At 27.6% G+C, this 21,169-nt stretch overlaps 2 protein-coding genes across 2 annotated transcripts; both read left to right on the top strand.

Annotated features, from left to right (window-relative positions):
• Positions 1-9,870: 9,870 nt before the first annotated feature.
• Positions 9,871-12,610, top strand: LOC101513845 (probable pectinesterase/pectinesterase inhibitor 12). Its single transcript, XM_004488100.4, has 2 exons — positions 9,871-10,863; positions 11,699-12,610. The coding sequence occupies exons 1-2, from the start codon at positions 9,936-9,938 to the stop codon at positions 12,385-12,387; spliced, it is 1,617 nt and encodes a 538-aa protein (XP_004488157.1). The 5' UTR covers positions 9,871-9,935; the 3' UTR covers positions 12,388-12,610.
• Positions 12,611-17,122: 4,512 nt separating this feature from the next.
• On the top strand, positions 17,123-19,404 carry LOC101513537 (putative pectinesterase/pectinesterase inhibitor 45). Its single transcript, XM_004488099.4, has 3 exons — positions 17,123-18,300; positions 18,400-18,560; positions 18,646-19,404. Exons 1-3 carry the CDS (start codon positions 17,246-17,248, stop codon positions 19,326-19,328), a joined length of 1,899 nt encoding a protein of 632 aa, XP_004488156.1. The 5' UTR covers positions 17,123-17,245; the 3' UTR covers positions 19,329-19,404.
• The last annotated feature ends 1,765 nt before the right edge of the window (positions 19,405-21,169 follow it).

Here is a 21,169-nt window from a genome sequence, read left to right as displayed (position 1 = left end):
ACTTGTCGAAATCATTTCTAGGTAGAAAGGTGGTACTTTGTAACATATCAAGATTGATTTGTAAAAGCTGTGTGAAAAACAACCAAGGACGATCTTGTTTTGAGCACTTATTGGAAAATCTCGCAATTGTGAGGACTGGACGTAACCCGTGTTGGGTGAACCAAGATATATCTTTGTGTGATATTTCTTCTCTTATCTCTATTTACTTTTTATCTTCTAATCATTTTTTTTATATAGATAAGTTAATATTGCTATTTTTTACGAACCAAGAACGTTCTTTATTTGTAACCAAGATCAATCTTGAGTTAAATATTTTAATTTTAACAGGAATTTAAAAATAAAAAAGGCAATTATAATTCAAACTTCATTCCTTATAATTGACATTGTTACTTCAATTAGCATCAAAGCCAGACTCTAAGGAGTAAAACCAAAAAAGTGTTAGAGAAAAAGATTCAGGAAGAAAATGTCAAAAGCCAAATACATTGCTGAAGGAAGGTCATCAAATAGACCACCTTAATTTGATGGCTCGGATTATTATTTCTAGAAAGCAAAATCGAATTGTTTCTAAAGTGACAAGACACATGTATGTGGTGCATTATTACAGATGGAGATTTCATACCAAGAGTAGATCAAACCGATTCGACATCTGTTGAAAAGAAAGAAGCATATTGGACAACAGATGAAAAATCTAAGGTACTTCTAAACTCAAAAGCTCAATTATTTTTATCATGTGCTTTAAGCAGGGAAGAAAGTGAAAGAATAGATGAATGTGATATGACAAAGAAAGTATGGGACACATTGCACACTCACCATGAATGAACAAGCCATTAAGGAGACAAGAATAGACATTGGCATACAAAAGTTCGAATTATTTGAAATGAATGAAGAGAGACAATCAATGAAATGTACTCAAAATTCAGTACCATATTGAATGAAATGCATTCTCTTGGCAAAGTTGATTCCGTACAAGACAGGTAAGAAAGATCACGAGATGTCTTCCAATCATATGGAGACCAATGGTGACAGCTATAAGTCAAGCCAATAATCTAGAGGTATTAGGCTTGGAAGAATTTATTGGAACTCTAAGGGCACATGAAGTGATGCTACAAGAGGATAAACCAGTAAAGAAAGGCAAGGTAATAACCTTGAAGGCATCTCAGAATTCATAAAGCACGTCACCACAATCACATGAGAAAAATGAATCAGAAGATAGTCAAGAAGATCAACATTCTATACTTCCCCATTATGCCAGTCACGAATTCGTGTCTGATAATGACGTTTTAGTCTTTTATCATCTTCTTCACTGCAAAAAGTTGAATTTGTCCCACCTGATAATCCATCACATGATTGATGCAACCAACAAGGATTACAAGAGAAACATTGTCCCATATGGTATGGTTTTCTCCAAAATCTTCAGATATTTCAATATCCCTTTGATGACAGAATCCTATCACATTAAGATATCAAAACTTTCATCAAAGAACATTTCACACATGAAACAAATTCCTTCCATTCCACCCTCACTTAAAGCTACATTCACTCAACCTAGCACTAAAAGAAAAAGGTTTTCCTGCACTTTTGCAATCAAAATCAATGTTGAGCAACCCTCCCATCAAGAACGTTCTCCCCCTCAACAAAATGTTAAAGAACATTCTCCACCTCTTACTATTCCACAAATTTTGAATCCGCTCCTAGATCAGGTATCCCTTGTAGTTCCTAACTCTCAAACTAATATTAATCCTATGTTACAAAGTCATTTATGTCCTCTACTTCAAACACAACACAACTATTTGATGTCTCCAGCTTTCGTGTCACCACAAAAAATCAAGTTCCTCTATTTTTGGAATAAGCCAATATCTGGTTTTTCCAGATTCATACATTAGTAGTTCATTAGTGTCTCACCATTCCGCTCTTACAAACTCTCTTCCTCACATTAGCACTTCATTTGCCACTTTGTCCATATTTTGTAACACTACAGCACCCTCTCACCATACCCCTATATCCACTCCTATTGAGGATGATCAGCGCCCATTCAAAATGACAAAAATGGAAAGAGAAACATCAAGGACCTACAAGGAAATCCCCAGAATACTTGTTGCTCTTCAGACTGTCATTGCTAGACAAACACATGAGGACAAAGAGCAAGCAATTTTGAGGGTTGGATGGCTAACCAACATTCTCCAAAGCTCGACCTTGAGCCTCCTATGCCTAATCCTCCTCCAGTTTTTCCAGAAATGCTCCTACGCTCATTTGTAACCAAGATCAATCTTGAGTTAAATGTTTTAGTTTTAACAATATTTTTTTTATAAAAAAAAGGCAATTAGAATTCAAACCCCATTCCTTATAATTGACATTGTTACTCCAGTACCCTAATCATTAGCAGTATCATTAATTATAACTCGACATACTCTATCACTAAATTAGTGTGCACCATTTCTGCATAATCATATAATAACCAAAATCAAAATACAATCAAATATGCTGCGACACAATATAGGTTCACTTACGCAAACTGAGTTCACGTACGCAAAGTCCGTCTACGTAGAACCTACGTAAACTCAGTTTGCATATGTGAACTAATTTCATGTAACGTAGATGGAATTTTCGTACGCAAACTGAGTTCACGTAGGTTTCTGAGCTTGCGTAAAAAACCAGCTTCATGAAAAACAAGAACAACTACATGTTGTAAAAAAAACTACAACAAAAACAACAAGATTGATGCAAACCTAGTGTAAGATGAGTATGATTGAAGATGTTGAAGTTGTTAAATATGGAGGAAGAAGGAGAAAGAGGTGTTAGAGAAAAGGATGAATATGAATGTGAGGTAAAAGATGAAGATGAAGATAAAAAGAGATGTTATGGTTGAAGATGAAGATAGGATGAGAGATTAGGGTTAATAATGTTATAAATAGGCAATGACATTTTAAGTATCTTGTTTTTATAAAAAAAATTGAAGGGTGTGGCTAGCAAAAATGAGGGTATGAGTAACAAAATTTAGAGAATAAGAAGAAGAAAAAGAAAACTGAGAAAAAATAAAAATTAAATTTAGTAGATGAAGATAAAAAAAAAAAAAAATTAATTTTTTGATCATTTTAATTTGTGTTTATCTACCTACCTGGTAATAAAAGATTGAGTTAAAGGTAATTTAAAATCAAGGACTAAACCAAAACTAAAAGCAGTCTGCACATTTAAATATCAAATTGAAGGTTTACTAAAACTTTTTTTTATGGTAATCTGATGGTTTAAACTGATGGTTTACTAAATCTTTTCTTGAAGTATTTTTATTTTTTAGGCTAAATAACACATGTGGTCCCTTAACTTAATTTCAATTAAGGTTTTAATTATTATCTTTTTTTTTTCTTTCTGATTTAGTCCTTTATTTTAATTTTAAGTGACAATTTAATCTTTTATGTTTTAAAATGTCAACAATGTTATTCTTTTTTTTTTTACAAAAATTCATCAAAATTTTTAAACAAAACCCATAAAATTAATTATATTCTTCAATATAATACAAATTTCATCAAATTTTTAACTCAAATATTTAAATAAACTCATATTTTCATTCTTTATTTGATGTTGTTAAAGATAAAAATATGAGTTTATTTAAATATTTAAATTATGAATTTGATGAAATTGCATTATATTGAGGATGATAATTAATTTTATGGAGTTTGTTTGAAATTTTTGCAAAAAAAAAAATATATATAACATTATTGATATTTCAAAACATAAAAAATTAAATTATTATTTAAAATTAAAATAAAGTATTAAATTAAAAAAAAAAAAATAACTAAAATATTAATTAAAATTAAATTAAAGAGTCACAGATATTTTTTTTATACAAGAGATGATATTTAAAGTACCGTTATTAATATAGAAAAACCTGTTAACCTGTGAGGAAGAACCCAAATTTCAACGCTGTTTCACGGGTTGCCATAATCAAATCATTCACAACACATCACCTAATACATAAAAGAATATAAATCAGCAATTGAAATGACAGTTCAACAGTACTTGATTTGCGGCAGCCAAGGTCCACTTTGAGAGCTGTAAATATTTTGTTTTGTTGAGTTAATTAAAAATATAATTTAATTATCATTTTAATCTTTTATTTTTATGTATTTGTAAAATAGTTTTTTTTTAATTCAATACTTTTATTTCCTCTTTTAAATTTTTAACTAATATATTATATAATTTTATGATATAAATTTATCTAGATGAATTAATAATTTATATATTATTAATTAAATTATAAAAATAAATAATTTTAGAAGTTTAATATAAAGTTATTAAAAATTTTTTTTTTAATTTTATAGATATTAATCATTTAACATCATCATAATATATATCACATTTAAAATTTCTCACATGGTAATTTTTTAGTTAAGAAATTTAGGAATAGCCTAAAATTGTATTTTAAAATAAATGACCAATTTCGTTAAATAGTAAAAATAAGGAAACTAAAATTATAAATAATATTTATTTTTTTATGAAAATCAATTGTAGATACTTCCTCCTTGCCAAAATAAATGTAACATTTGTAAAAAATGTCTTAAAAAATTGCATTAAAAAGATTATCACTTTTAGTTTTGCATGTAATTTTAATTATTTTTTATTGTATTCTTTAATTAATATAATATAAATCATTTTTAAATTATTATTCTTCACTTTATATTTATGATAATAATTAATAAAAATAAAATTATCGTTTTTTTCTTTTATTTATTATCTCTTTTTTAATCTATGTAAAATAGTCATTGAAACTGTTATCTTAAAATAGAGAGTAAATAAATATTTTTTAGTTAATTTAGCAATTGGATTTTTGCCGCATAATTAAACTTAACCAAGTGAAGGGTGCTAACATCAAAGTACTTACTTGTCTTTGAGTTCCCTTAGTTTAGAAGCTTAGATCAAAAAACTTTGACTCAAATGTTTTTTTTTCTCCTATATTGTTTAAAATTATTTTTTTTTTTTATATCTAAAATTGAGATTAATTCTGATTTATAATTTGTAAGATTTGTTGGTTCTCTTCCATTTTTTATGAAGTTGGACTACATTAATGCTTCGGTAGTAACATGACCAACTGAATTAAATAACATCAAACCTATATCATTAATCAATATTTATTTTATTGTTTTTTATTTGACAAAGCTTAACGAATATCTTTATTAATAAAACATAAAAAAAATATTACTAAGAAAAAAAGAAGAATATTAAACTTAATTATATTATATTAAATTCAGTTGTGTATCATTATTGACGCATTTTTATTGAGTTTGTCACATCATAAAAAAATAGAAAAGTATCAACAAAATTTTACAAATTATAAAATAGAGGCCAAAAATTCAATTTAAAAAAATTAAAAATTAATTTTAAGTCAAAAATATATTTAAATAAAAAATTTAAATAAGTTGAATCTTGAGTTTTATCACGTTAAAATAGGCCTCAAAATTCATAAAGTGATCATAGAAAAATATTTTTGTGGAATATAATTTAACTCTTTAACAAATAGATCATAAACCTTTTTTGCCTCAATTATATGAGCTATTGTGCAACGTGCCTATTGCCTTTCTTTATTTTCACCGCTGGCTAGGTCCAAAAGCGAAAAAAATGACCTAACATGCATCAATGTTTTCATGTCTGAGATACATGTACACAACAACAATTTTACATGATCGTTCTGATCAAGTTGCTATCAAGTACCAACAAATCACCGAAAAAGTAGTGCATTTATTATTTTCACATAATTTGCCTCCATTTTATTTTTTTCAGTTTGAGTATAAAAATATATTTGATTAATATAAAATGAAGTAAAAGTATATTCTTAATTAATATTTTATTAAAAGATAATAAGAATAAAAATAAAAATAAAAATAATATAAAGTCGAACATATTAAGGAAGATGACTTCTCAAATCTAAAAGATGTGAATAGATGTCAAGTACACATCGAACAAAAATGGTTTCAAAACATTTTTCTCAAATTAAAATTTATACTTATTGAAATTATTAATAGAGAAACAATGAAATTGATTGTAAAACACTTAACTAATATAATAAAAAATTATTGTCTTAATCTTCTAATTGAAAAGAGAACTTCAATTAGACAATTAACAAATATCAATTAAACAACTAAACAACTAAACATAAGTTAAAATTTTACAATTTCAATGAAAGCTATATGAAAATAATAATAACAAGAACCAAATAGTCAATTACAAAAGTATGCAATTTCAAAGACAAGTCAATTAAAATTATGCAGCACTATCAAGATATCAAATTTTACCTAAGTATCAAAACTAATTAGATAAAATCATATTCCAATTCAAACAATTCTATACAAAACAAAATTTCAATTGACTCAACTCACTTAAAAAATTTCAATCAATTAAAGAAAATACTTTTTGCACATTAATCAATCAAATTTCTTTATCACAAGTTCAAGAATTAATATGCAAGAAATTGTCCAAGAACAAAAAATTTCTTAATCAATATTAACAATTGCATTAACAAAGATTAAACGGATAAGAGTAAGAAAAATCGACACTGGGATTTATTCTAATTTAGGCACCTCGACATCGGTTGTGGCCTACTCCACTCCCTTCACAACTTTGAATCTTTAATTTGATGTAGCACACACTTCAACCTTAAAGACTTCAACACCTTGAATCTTGAACTCCTATGAGCGATGCCACCTTCAACCTTCAGGATCAATGGAAACCTAAAAACCTAGAATCCCCAAGTCTAGATGAAAAGAATTTCCTTCAAAATCAGTTTGCTATTGATTCCAAATCAAGTTCTGATAAACTTAGTACACTCACAAACAATATTCCTATTTTAGTTTCTCACAAAGAAATCAAGCACGTCAAAGAGATTGGAAGTTTTGAGAAAATATTCGCGATGAATGAGATATTGAGAGAAAATTGTGATGTTTCATGAATGAGAATAATGTTTTAATATGTGGTAATGTGGGAACAATCTGATGCCCAAAAATCAGAAGAAAAGAAAATGTCTATCTCACATTAGTATGTTAATTCAAATCAACATAAATCCAATTCTAAGTAATTTTAATTAGATGATTAAAATCAACCTATAATGTGAGATTTTGAGACAATGTGATTCAAATCACATTGACAATGTTACATGGTAATTGGAATCAACTTAAATCCAATTCAAATTCAAATGATTTAAATTAGCTAAATTGGGTGATTCGAATTAGCCTAAAATGTGATTTGAATCACATCATTTTGTTTTGTTCAAAAACTTCAAAATTTGTTGGTGATTTGATCAACTTAAATTCCAATTCAAATCATTTGAATCACATAAGCAAAATATGTGAAATTTGTAATTTTAATGCATTTTTAAAATGCTAATTTTCTCATATCCTAATATGTGAAAGATTATTAAGAGAAATTAATTTACATCATCTAAACTAAACATAATTTTGTCATCACTCAAAATAAATTAAGTCAAAACTTAAGAGATCAAACACTCACAAAACGCTACTTAAAGTACGTAGTTTATAAAAAAAACGCTATAAGCTTGGAAAAATGTTATAGGCTGGTAAGAAAAAAAAATTGTTACCAAACAAAGTTATAAGCAAAAACGCTATAAGAATGCTACTATAAGCATGTTTTTAGGCATTGTCAAATAGACCTTATATATGGGAGTTTAGGATGGGTGAGGACGGGTTTAGAAAAAAAGGAGGAAGTAGAAGTAAGGAACATATTTGGGAGGAAGAGTTTCTAAGGAGTTTATTTTTCTTTATAATACAAAATCTCGTAATTTGAGATAACTAAAAAAATGTAATTTTAGAGGGTTTTGCAGAGTATAGATAAATTCCTCAAATCATTTCAAAATTTGTTTTAATACTCTAAAAATTTAAAATTAATAAATCATAAATATTGTTTTTACAAAATATTAAAAGTGAAAAATTTCTCTCTATTTCCCCCCACCCCCAAAGTCCTCCCATCACATATACACATAGATACCTATAAAGAAATAATAAAAGTGAGATAATTTTATGAGATAGCAATGTACATTATCCATGTCAAAATAATTTTGAACTTTTTGAATAAAAAAAATGTTTCATAATAAACAAGACTTAAAAATAGAGTTTTTTGTGGATGATGGCAACGACGCTCAAAAGACAACTAAAAATATTATTGAATTGTTCATTATTGCATAAGTGAATAGTTATTTTGAATTCTTTTAGTGATACTTTTTTTTTTATATCTTTAACATATGAGTTAAAATATTGTTAACTTATCTAAAGTTGTATCGTATCCTAAATTTCAAAAATAATTCACATATATGTATTGTACTATATCGCATCAGCACTCATACTATGTATCTGGGCTTCATAGATCCTTATACTTATAAAGAGTTTCTCAATGATGTCATATCAAAACTCTTGACAATCATTCATACTCAGGTCCGAAGGATAGAAGTAGGCTATGTCATCCGACAGGGCCTATGGCGTAACCTATTTAAGACTGAATTTGACCCGACTTGTTTAATAAAAATATTAAACTTAGACTTTTTAAAAAAGTCTATTTATCTAAATAGGTCAAATTTAAGTTTTTCAAAAAGTCTATTAAGTCTGATAAATCGGTTTGTTTATGTAATTGAGTTTTTATTTATTTGTTTTGCTATTTCAATTGATTTATGTTAGACTTAAAGTGTATTGTGGTTGAATTTGACAGGTTGTTTACTTATATAAAATCTTTAATCTTGTTATAATGTTTCTTGCCTTAAGATTTACAACCTATTTGGTTGTATTATTATTTTTAATTTCAATTGCCCTATTACATACATCAAATTAACTGATGACTTATATTTAGTATATAGTTGTAGATTGATAAGTCTTTTGACCTTTAGCCTATTCAATATAATTGTATTTAAAAGTTTTGATATGAGAAAATAGGCTTTAAATAAGTTTTCAAGTCATGATAGACTTTTAAAAAGATTATATCAAACTTCAAAAAATCGTCTATAATGAATAATTAGTCGAGACTCAGACTTCAAAATTTTAAAATAGATCACCAACACTTGATTTAACCCAACTCATTTTCAACCCTAGATTTAATATATAGTTTTTTTTAATGAAAAAATAATATTATATTAATAAAAAAAATAAAACACTATTACAAAAATAAGATAGCAAAAAGACTATACTAAGTCAAGATCTACATAAGATCCAAGATTTTTTTTATAAAGACAACTACAAATTGTTTTATATATTAAAAACAATACTGATTTTTAAAATAGACTCTAATATCAAATTAAAATTGGAGTTAATTTAATTTTACAAAATAAAAAATTTGAGATATACGCAATTTTCAAACATTTTTTAAGATATATCACATCAAAGATGCGACTCTCTCACTATATCTATACTAATTGAAATTGTCTTTTAAAAAACCCAACAAATTGTATATCAATCCTGTTGACAAATATACTCACATAAAATAATAGCCAAAATGTTAAAAATCAAAATAGTAGGTGCATCTGTTTCTCTCCATAGTACATACTATATTATTAACCTGTTCCTTATGAAATTTATTTAATTTCGATGACACATCTACACCTATTTTTTAATCATGTGTAATATATGATAGATCACATGCAAAAATATGATTAGTCAGTTAAATAGAGATTTAATTTAAATAAAAAATATGACTAACTCAACTATATAATTAATTATAATTTTTAACATAATTTAAATTAATTATTTTTTAATTAAATTAACCATATTTATACACACAATAATTATCTGGACGCCGCATATCTAAAAAATTATTTCCATGAAACATTTATGAATCCAAAACCCGTGTTATTAGATTCTAATAAATGTCCCTGTCTCCAACCAAACTTCCTTATTTAAAGAACTCAGATTCTCTATTTTTTTCACCTTTCTAACACATTTCATGGCTTCATGGCTCCCTTATGTCATAAACTCTTCCTCCTTCTTTTTCCACTCCTCTTCTCACTCACTCTATCTCTCAACACAAACACTTCCACAACCACAACATTAAATCCCAAACTCACTTCCTTAAAATCTTTTTGCACAACAACACCATACCCAAAACTTTGTTTCAACTCATTAAAACTATCCATTTCAATAAACATAAATCCAAACATCATAAGCTACCTCCTTCAATCACTTCAAGTAGCAATATCAGAAACTACAAAGCTCTCTAATCTTTTCCACAATGTTGGTCACACAAACATCATAGAAAACCAAAAAGGTTCAATCCAAGATTGCAAGGAACTTCATCAATCCACTTTGGTTTCATTGAAAAGATCATTATCTGGAATTCGTTCTGAAAACAAAAGAAAGATAGCTGATGCTAGAACATACTTAAGTGCAGCACTTACCAACAAAAACACATGTTTAGAAGGACTTGATTCTGCTTCTGGTAACCTTAAACAAGATCTTGTAAATTCTGTTATTGATACTTACAAACATGTAAGTAATTCTCTTTCTATGCTCTCTAAACCTGGATTGGTAGCTCCAAATCAAAAGGGTCATAAGAATCAAATGAATGATCCAAAATGGTTTTCAAAAAATGGTATTTTGAAAACTTTAGATTTGGATGATTATGACCCAAATGAAGTGCTTGTTGTGGCTGCAGATGGAACTGGAAACTTTAGCACAATCAATGATGCTTTAAACTTTGCTCCAAATAATAGCATGATTAGGATAGTGATTTATGTGAAAGAAGGTGTTTATGATGAAAATGTTGAAATACCAAGTTATAAGAGTAACATTGTTATGCTTGGTGATGGAAGTGATGCTACTGTCATCACTGGGAACAGAAGTGTTGTTGATGGATGGACCACTTTCAGATCTGCAACTTTAGGTGAAGTGTTTTTAGCCTTTTTCTTGGTTTGTCTTTACTCTCTTGGATATTTCTGTCATTTGTCTTTTAAAAATTCTCAAGTGGTAACTCGTGCAATAGATTCTAGAGTAGTATATCAAAATTATCAAGGAATAATTTATTGTGTGTTTGATTTTACCATACTGACTTTTACAATTGATTATTTGCCTTAGATCAAATGTGATTTTAATAAAATATAGATGTTTTCTATTATCAAATATAGTTAATTTTAATTCCAAACCTAAAACTGTATGCAGTGTTTTCTGATCCAAATTTAAAGCAGATTTATTATTTTTATAATTCAAGTTTTAAATTTAGACTATCTAATATTTTGATCGAACAACTAGAAAAGCATTGGCTAAAGGACTTCATGCAATCTTGATCCATACATTGTGTATTGGATGAGGGTACTTTTACCGTACATTTGTAAATTGATTTGTTCGGATACTATCAAATCAATTGATCAATAGTTGAATGACGTGAATTTAATAAATTAGTTTGACCATGTTATAAATTTAACATCACCAAACTTTTAAATTTTGCTTTTCGGGTTTCTTTTGATATGTTATGAAAACTATTTATATAATTGTTTGGGATTATATTGCATAGACGAATGTATCTATATTATCTATTTAGATAAGTTTTGATGGTACCAATACACTTTTTTTGTTTTTAGAATACAGTTGAAGTTGTCATTGGTGAGACACAGTAAAACTTTGGAATTTTGTCATTTTGGATATTGAAATGTTAATTGAGTCAGATTCATTCATTTTTTTCAAAATGGCAACCACATGATAATTCTAATTTCTATTTTCAGCTGTATCTGGTGATGGTTTCCTTGCAAGAGACATAGCATTTGTGAACAGAGCAGGTCCAGAGAAACACCAAGCAGTAGCCTTAAGAGTAAACGCAGATTTAACAGCATTTTACAGGTGTGCAATTTATGGTTATCAAGACACACTTTATGTTCACTCATTTAGACAATTCTATAGAGAGTGTGACATTTATGGTACCATAGATTTCATATTTGGTAATGCAGCAGTAGTTTTACAAGAATGTAACATTATATCAAGAATGCCATTACCTGACCAATTTACTGTCATCACTGCACAATCAAGAGATAACCCAGATGAATACACAGGAATCTCAATCCAAAATTGTTCGATTTTAGCGACGGACGAACTTTATTCAAATTCTAGTAGAATCAAGAGTTACCTTGGAAGGCCATGGAGGGTTTATTCTAGAACTGTTTTTATTGAGTCTTATATTGATGACTTTATTGATCAAAAGGGTTGGACAAAATGGTCAAATGATCAAGATTTGGATACTTTGTTTTATGGTGAGTATGAGAATTATGGACCTGGTTCAAAGATTGATAATCGTGTTGAATGGGTTGGTTATCATTTAATGGATTATAACGATGCTTATAATTTCACTGTTTCAGAGTTTATTAGTGGTGATGAATGGCTTGAATATACTTCAGTTCCTTATGATGATGGGATTTGATATTAATTTAAGAGCTAGAGGATATAGCTAGTTTTGTTTGTTACATTTTATAGTAATGTTATTTGTGGCCTAATTAATGTAGTTGCCAGATTAACAATGTAAAAGAAAAATGTTTATGGCTAATTACATCAAGCACATGTGAGAATTCTTATTAGTTGCTTGTAACATTAATGTATGTATTTAACATGACTGGATGTGAACTCGACTTTAACAACTCTCATAATTTAGAGTTTGGTTGAGTTATGATACTCAACATCCAATCATTTAATTCGTGTCATTTTTTTTATATTTACTTATTATTTAAATAAATCAAAATTTTGAGTTTATTTTGTCTAATGAATTTCAGTCAATTTTTTTTTATCATTTTGAATGAGAGACACGTTGAAGTACACTATCACTTTTGGGAACACATCTTGTCATCTTATTCCTCTAACATCTTGTCATCTTTATCTTTCAAATTACCCTAAACCCAAATTTTACATACAAACACTGATTCTTCATCATTAGCACCACAAAGACCCAATAAATTGTTATATAATTTTGGGTTATGGTTTTGGATGATTTGAAAGATGAAAATAATGGTGGATAGAATGACTTTGAAGAAATGATTATTTTAAATTTTTTCTTTTTTAAAAAATTAATTAAAAATATTTTGGTTCAAGATATCTAGTTCGATTTGCAACATAAACATCATAAAATACACCTGAATGAGGACCAACTTTGATAAAGGATAATACTTTGGTTCAAAAAATCTAGTTGGACATAAATATTTTTTTTTAACGTAAACTAAAAACAGGATAATCACGTTAATGTTATGAAACACCTATTTAAAATAACTTAAAGGGCACATGGAGCAATTTTGCCTACTATTAAACTTAATTATAAAAATAAAAATAAAATTATCACACTTGTTCATTTTATACAAATTAAGAAAAAATTATAAAAGAAAGAAGAGACAAGTGTGTAAATGAACTATTTTTTAGCTAAATTTAATTAGTATTTTAAACGATGTCAAAACCAAAATAAAGATTTTTTAACATAGTGGGTGACTTTGTTAATTGTTATACACATCCCACTAATATTGCAATCAGAAATTTATGTAAAAAAATATTTTATAATATATTTACTATCTCAAATAAGATATATTGATTGTGGGTCTGTTTGGTAAGATATAAAAAATAGAAAATAATTTATAAAATATAATTTATGTATGGTAACATTCATTTATAAGTTTATAACTTGAAACATTTTTTGATAAGTTACTTAATTAGTGTATAGTTTATTATTTTTTCTTCCAATTCTACTTTTATTATAGTAACAAGAATCTTTTCTTACCACTATAATATATTTATAAATGATTTATGTAATTTAAAATTAAAAATAATTTTAATAATAATATTAAAGTAAATAATTTAAAATAATTTAGTTATTATAATTTAAAATAAATAAACTAGTTAAATAAAAAAAATATCAAATTAATAAATTTTAAATTAATAAAAAATATATTTTTTATTACTAATTTAAAAATATTTTAAGTATTAATTAATTAATTGATGTAAAATTTATTTTTAATTAAGATTTTTTTTTTTATATAATTTTATATTTTTAAACTAATATATCTGTTAATTTATTTTACCAAATACTCCAATTTAACAACTATCAATTATAAATTATAAACTATCAACTATTGTTTACAAGAGCTATAAACTAGCTTATCAATTATCACATAATTTTTACCAATTTGTATTTCTCCATAAAAATCCGATTATCACTACTTAAGAGTTATAGACATTGATCACCCACTCACTTTGATTTGCTTCAATTCTTCACAAGTTCTCTTATTTATAGAAGAGAACATGCCTTTTTGTTTTCAAGAAAGTAACTTAGTGAGCATTAATTGTTTGGTCCTCTTTATGATTGTTAGATACATCACAAGTGTACCTTCTTAAACTTCAATCCATTTGAATCAATACTTATATATTTAAATTGTGTTTCGATCCAACAAACATTTTCTACGTTTTTTTTAAAAGTGGTGATATTTTATCCAAGAGTGTGATGATATATGGCGATTCAAATTACATAAAAGGTGAAAAAGAAAGAGTTATATTTGTTAAATGAAGGTGTAATTCTACAGAGGATGATGAATACTTTAATTTGAAAATGGTGGGTTTCTTCAATTGAAGATTGCAAAGGATTCAAGAATTGAGTGTGTATTTAATTTTCTAGTATTAAGTGATAAGTGAATAATGGTGTGATTTTAAAGGCTATGAAATAAAATATATTTTCAAAAATCTTGTAATCATTCTACTAAGTTTAATAAAAAAGAAACTTTCATACAAGTTGTTTGAAAACGAAGTAGTCAAACCACTATAAATTTAAATGTCGAAAATGTGTGACGTTCATAATAAATCATTTTTAATCAATCTTGCATAATGTAAAATTTTGTCTTTGTGAAATTGCTCAATTCACGAATTGCATTGTTAGTAGAATTTTTTGTACATTTGTTGATTTTATTAGCATCATTTTTGTTATTAATTTGTGTTATGTTTTTGAAGTTTGATTGAATTCGGTTCAATTATAGTTGAAACATTTCACATGTTTTTTTTTGTACACATTCTCTTTTTAAGTCATCGTTCTGTTGTGAATTTTTGTTTTAATAAAAAAATTCACGGTAATAAAAAAAAACAGTTTTACAAAATAAAAAATATTTTCTACTTTTAAGAAACAAAAAACCTTTTTTGTAAATTTTTTTAACACAATTTTTTTGAAGTTTGAATTTTTGTATATTTCATTAACCAATTAGAATATTTCATTAATCACTAATATATATATATATATTCTATGTCTCATAATAATTGTCTTTTTTGCTATTTTTCTATTTTAAGTTAATTATTTTTCATTTTATAATACCAATACAATATTAATAATTTTTTCTATTAATATACATTTATTTATTGTATATCAAAAAGTTAAACTTCTTTAACCACTTATTTAAAATAAAACAGAGGGATATTGACCACTTATTTAAGATATATACATCTCATTAACCATTTAGAGTACATCACTTTTTTTGTAAATTTTTTAAATAATACAACTTTTTTTGAAGTTTATATTTTTGTAAAACAAATACAGATTTATGTCATTAATCAATTAGAATAATTCATTAACCACTAAATTATTTATCATTTTATAATATTAATACAACATTAATTACTTTTTTTTACTAATATACATTTATTTATTGTATCACAAGTCATTAAACTTCTTTAACCACTTATTTAAAATGAAACAGAAAGATATTGACCACTTATTTAAGATATACCTCATTAATCATTTAGAGTACCTCATCAATAACTAAAATGCAAAATATTAACAATTTTAGAGTACTTCCTTAACCATTAAAACAAAGTACTTTAAAATGATTAATGCGTATTTTAGTGGTTAATCAGATATATGTTAAATAAATTGTAATCGCATATATTTTTGGGGTTAATAAAATATTCTAAGTGGTTATATATTAACATAAACTTTTATATATATGTGTCACAAAAATATCTCTCAATTATTAAATAAAAAGTTAAAAAATATTGATATTTTTGTATACTATCATTTTTTAAAAATCTTTAACAAAAACGAATGAAAAGTCTTCAAATTAATTTTTGTTAGAAGTTATTTTTTCACAAAGAAGTTATAACTAGCAAGCTCTAATGAGAGTCTAAAATGACTCTATCGTGATGTGCATATAAATTAATTTTCTTTTGTACACTAAACTAATAATCATCTTTTTTTTTTGTTATATATTTTTTTTTACTTTTTTTTTTCCCTTCATCAACCAAATAAAGTGTAAAGAAGATAAGGATTAAGTTGCCTCAATTTAATTTTTTTAATGACTAAAAATTACATTAATTTTTCTCATAAACTAAATTGAATGTTTCAAGAACTAGAGTGTTTATTCTTCATGGGAAGCATTAATTGTTTGGTCTCTTTATGATAGTGAGATAAGTGTTAGGATAATTCTTATATGTTCTTAAATTTTCATCCACTTGAATTAATCAATACTTATAAATTTGAATTAGATATATGTATAAAAAAAATTTGTACTGAATATGGGAGAATTAAATCCTTTGAAATATTGAGCATTCCTAATTAATTTTACTTCATTTCTTCTTTATTAATCCCTGTTTCGTGCATTGCATTTTGTGCTGCACTCAAGAAATTATGCTACTGTTGGTCCAATTTTCTAGTATGTGAAACTTCTTATATGAACTGAACGTTGCGAGTTTCAAACATCTTCCTTAATCAACGCCAGTACAGAACACATTTAGCGTTGTCACTGATTTACGACCAATAGAAGTGTATATATTTGGAAAAGAAGTGAATAATAACAATGAATGAATGATATTAATTAACTGTTTGTAATTACCACTCATACACAAACATTTTAGTTTTGTGGATTACACCATACCAATGCCACGTGTATTGTCTATGTTTAATTATTCCCTTTTGGCAACTTCAATGTTTTGTCATGAAAGGTTATTAGAAGTTGGCATGAAAAATACGTACGGTTGAGAAACAAATTAAGAGCAGAACACGGCATGGTTCATGAATTCGTGAAGCTCATAACGAGCTCTTAAAAATAGAAATTAAGACCAAAAATGTCTCTCGACCACATTTTCTAGGTGCCTCTCTCACACAAACAACATATAAATATCTGAAAGATGAAACGAAATTAATCAAAGGAGAAAGGGTTAATTACTAACAACGTTAACCAATTCAATTACCCTCTTCTCTCTTTCACTGTCCTTTTTTCCTTAAGTCTGAGGCAGAGGAAAACTTATCCCTCTGCCTTAGACCAAAAATGGCGTTCCAAGATTTCGATCTTGTATCAGAAAGGAGAAAAAGCGCCGCGAAACTGCACCTCAGGAAGAAGATTTTGGTCGGTGTAACTTCTGTCATTCTCCTTGCATGTGTTATAGCAGCAGCAACATTTGTTATTGTCAAAAGGTCAGGACCAGAAGATGAGAAACCCGTTCCAACTGCAGCATCTGAAGCCGCACGCGTCGATAAATACTCGAGGCTTGTGAAAATGTTGTGCAGCAGTTCAGAATACAAGGATAAATGTGAAACCACACTCACTGAGGCATTGAAAAAAGATCCTAAATTGTCAGAGCCAAAGGATCTTTTATTGGTTTCCATGATAATTGCTGATAATGAGATCAACAAAGCCTTCAACGAAACAGCAAACATGAAATTTGCTTCCGACGAAGAAAAGGGAGCTTATGACGATTGTAAACAGTTGTTTCAGGATGCTAAAGAAGAAATGGGATTCTCAATCACTGAAGTTGGTAATGTTGATGTTGGCAAAATTTCTTCAAAAGCACCTGAATTGAACAATTGGCTTAGTGCTGTTATGTCCTACCAACAAACTTGCATTGATGGTTTCCCTGAGGGTGAATTGAAGGAAAAATTGGAGAAGATGTTTGTTGAATCAAGAGAACTTGTCAGCAATTCACTTGCTGTTGTTTCACAGATTTCTTCAATCGTTAATGCTTTCCAAGGTGGATTCTCTGGATTCAAATTACCTTGGGATAAAACCGATGCACCTGCTCCCACTCCTGTTGTTCCTGGTGCACCTGCTGCCGATGTTGTTGGTGCTGCTCCTGCTGGTTCTCCTGGTGCTGCTCCTGTTGGTGCTCCCGGTGCTGCTCCAGTTTTAGCTTCTGGACCCGCTCCTGTTGGTGCTCCAGGTGCTGCCCCTGTTGCTTCTCCTCCTTCTTGGGCTACACCAGTTCTTGAGTTGCCTGGATCAACTGAGAAACCTACACCTAATGTCACCGTTGCTCAAGATGGTAGTGGAAACTTCAAAACCATCTCCGAAGCTTTGGCTGCTATTCCAACAACATACGAAGGAAGGTACGTCTCTTTTTAGTTATTTTTTTTTATTGATGTTTCAATTTGTGTTAACCATGATCATGCTAATTGCTAACTATATTTTCAAATGTGGACATGTAGGTATGTTGTTTATGTTAAGGAAGGAGTCTACGATGAGTTGGTGACTGTCACCAAGAAAATGGTCAACCTTACCATGTATGGTGATGGAGGTTCAAAGAGTATCGTCACTGGCAACAAAAACTTCGTTGATGGAGTCAGAACTTTCCAAACTGCCTCATTTGGTATGCACATATTAAAGATTAAAGATTTTGATATTATTTATAGTGCTTTAAGTATATATTCATTATTTTTCCATTCACCGTGCAGTGGTACTTGGAGATGGATTCGTGGGAAGAGACATGGGATTCAGAAACACAGCCGGTGCCGAAAAGCATCAAGCCGTGGCAGCCAGAATCCAAGCAGATCGTGCAGTGTTTGTGAGCTGTAACTTTGAAGGTTTCCAAGACACTCTATACGCACAAACTCACAGACAATTCTACCGTGACTGTATCATTTCCGGAACCATCGATTTCATCTTTGGTGACGCTTCCGCAGTTTTCCAAAACTGCGAAATGGTTATCAGGAAGCCACTTGACAACCAACAAAACATTGTTACTGCTCAAGGAAGAATTGACAAACAAGAAAACACTGGATTTGTCCTTCAAAAGTGTGTGATTAAGGGTGATGTTGCACTTCTTCCAACAACCAAGAACTACCTTGGAAGACCATGGAAGGAATATTCAAGGACCATCATCATGGAAACTGAAATTGGAGCTTTGATTCAACCTGATGGTTGGTTACCTTGGGAGGGTGATTTTGCACTAAACACATTGTACTATGGTGAGTTCAATAACAATGGTGCTGGTGCTAACACTAATGCTAGGGTTAAGTGGATTGGACGCAAAGATATTAATAGGGATGAGGCTATTACTTATACCGTGGATCCTTTCTTACAAGGGTCATGGATCAATGGTACTGGTGTTCCAGCTCAATTGGGCTTGTACAATTGATATGTATCTTCTAAATGTAGCACTTTGGTGTATACAACTTGAGTTCACTGCTTGAATCCATTCATATTCATATTTATTCTACAATTTTTTTTAATATCTATCTATACTATTACTAATAACATTAATTCAGAATAATAATATTACCGCATTAAATTACAAGAATTAATGCTACTCTATAAACTATTCTACATCCATCGTCCAAATTTAAATGATATTTTATCTATATCTTCTCCTTTTTTTAATTACACAAATAAATTTTCATATTGTAAGTGAAATTTATAATATTGTAACTTTAATCTTTTAATTGTAAATTTGTAACGTATTAAAATAAACATTCAAAAATGTAAATCATTAAGTAATAATTAATTTTTAAAACTGTTACTGTTACTGAAAATAAGTAATAATTGATTTGATAAATTTAATTTGTAATGATGTAATTGATTGTAAATATTCAATGGGCATTTATTTTATGATTTTTGGTCTACCTTGAATTTGTACTATTTTTGTATAGTAACTTTATTTGTATTTTATGTCGTCATCATTAAGACAAACTTTACATACTTTATAAATGTTGCTCTTCCTAAATTCACCTTCTTTATTATAGTGTTCTTCTTTTTATACATGTTAGGAATTTAAAATTATGTCATGACTTGTTTCAAACATAATCTGCTCCATGTTTTAATTAGCTGCATGTTAAAAAGTAAATGTTATCAAAAGATAATAAGTAGCATTTAATTCACGTTGCATGCAAATTAATAAACTAAATTTTAGTATTAGAAAATTTATAAGCATAAAGATTTTAGTAACTGAAATAAAACAAATTAAGAGCATTGATCTACAAGTTTAAGGAACAATTTCAATAAGGTATTATCTACATAATATCTTCATTTGATATCGGTGCAAATGTTCGTTCTTATACACCATTGCGTAACCAATAGAAAATAAGTTTCACAATCAATACAAAAGTAAAAATATCTAAAATTGGTGCAAATATTCGTTCTTATACACCATAGACAAATGTTTTTATTGGTGCTTACGACCACAATTATTTGGTTGGTAAGTGATTTGAAATAATAATTTTTTTTAAATATATTTTTTTGTAAATTTTTAAAACAAGATTCACTAATATTACAAATTTGATTGATGTGATGTAGGTGTAGGTGATGAAGGGAATATGAGAAAAAGAGAGTACAAAACTAATATAAATGTTGTTGACTTGGATTCACACCGGTAAGCTTAATTAATTTCTTTATATATTTTTAATTAAATAATTTTTTGTCTCCTTTAAACTTTTAAGATTTTGTTTTAGTCTCTATAATTTGTTTAAAAAACTTTTTAGTACCAAAATATTTTATGCTTTCATTGTACATACTTTTAAGTGAAGTAAGTTTTTTTTTTAAGTAATGTTTAGAATATTAAAAAAAATCTCTTTATAAAAATTTATTTTTTTTTAATAAAAGGTGAATTAAATACGAATGTTTAGTTTTTGATGTCTGAAAATTCATATCTAACTAACTTTTTTTTTCTTTCAAATATAAGTTTTTATCAAAGAGATTCTTATAATGTTTTAAACATATATTCAATAGGAAAAAAATAAAAAAAAATAAAAATTTCAAGGGAAAAAAATTAAGAATCTTTTATAGAAAATAAAAAAAAAATCTTGAAAGTTTATTAAGAACTAATAACTTATTTAATCTTGTATCATATTTGTAAATATAATTATAATTTATTTGATCTTAATATAATATAATATAATATAATATAATATAATATAATATAATATAATATAATATAATATAATATAATACAGTATAATACAGTATAATACAGTATAATATAAT

This window comes from Cicer arietinum, chromosome 1 (assembly GCF_000331145.2).
Source record: "Cicer arietinum cultivar CDC Frontier isolate Library 1 chromosome 1, Cicar.CDCFrontier_v2.0, whole genome shotgun sequence".
Taxonomy (NCBI): Eukaryota; Viridiplantae; Streptophyta; class Magnoliopsida; order Fabales; family Fabaceae; genus Cicer; species Cicer arietinum.
This window is presented reverse-complemented; position numbering and strand designations above follow the sequence as displayed.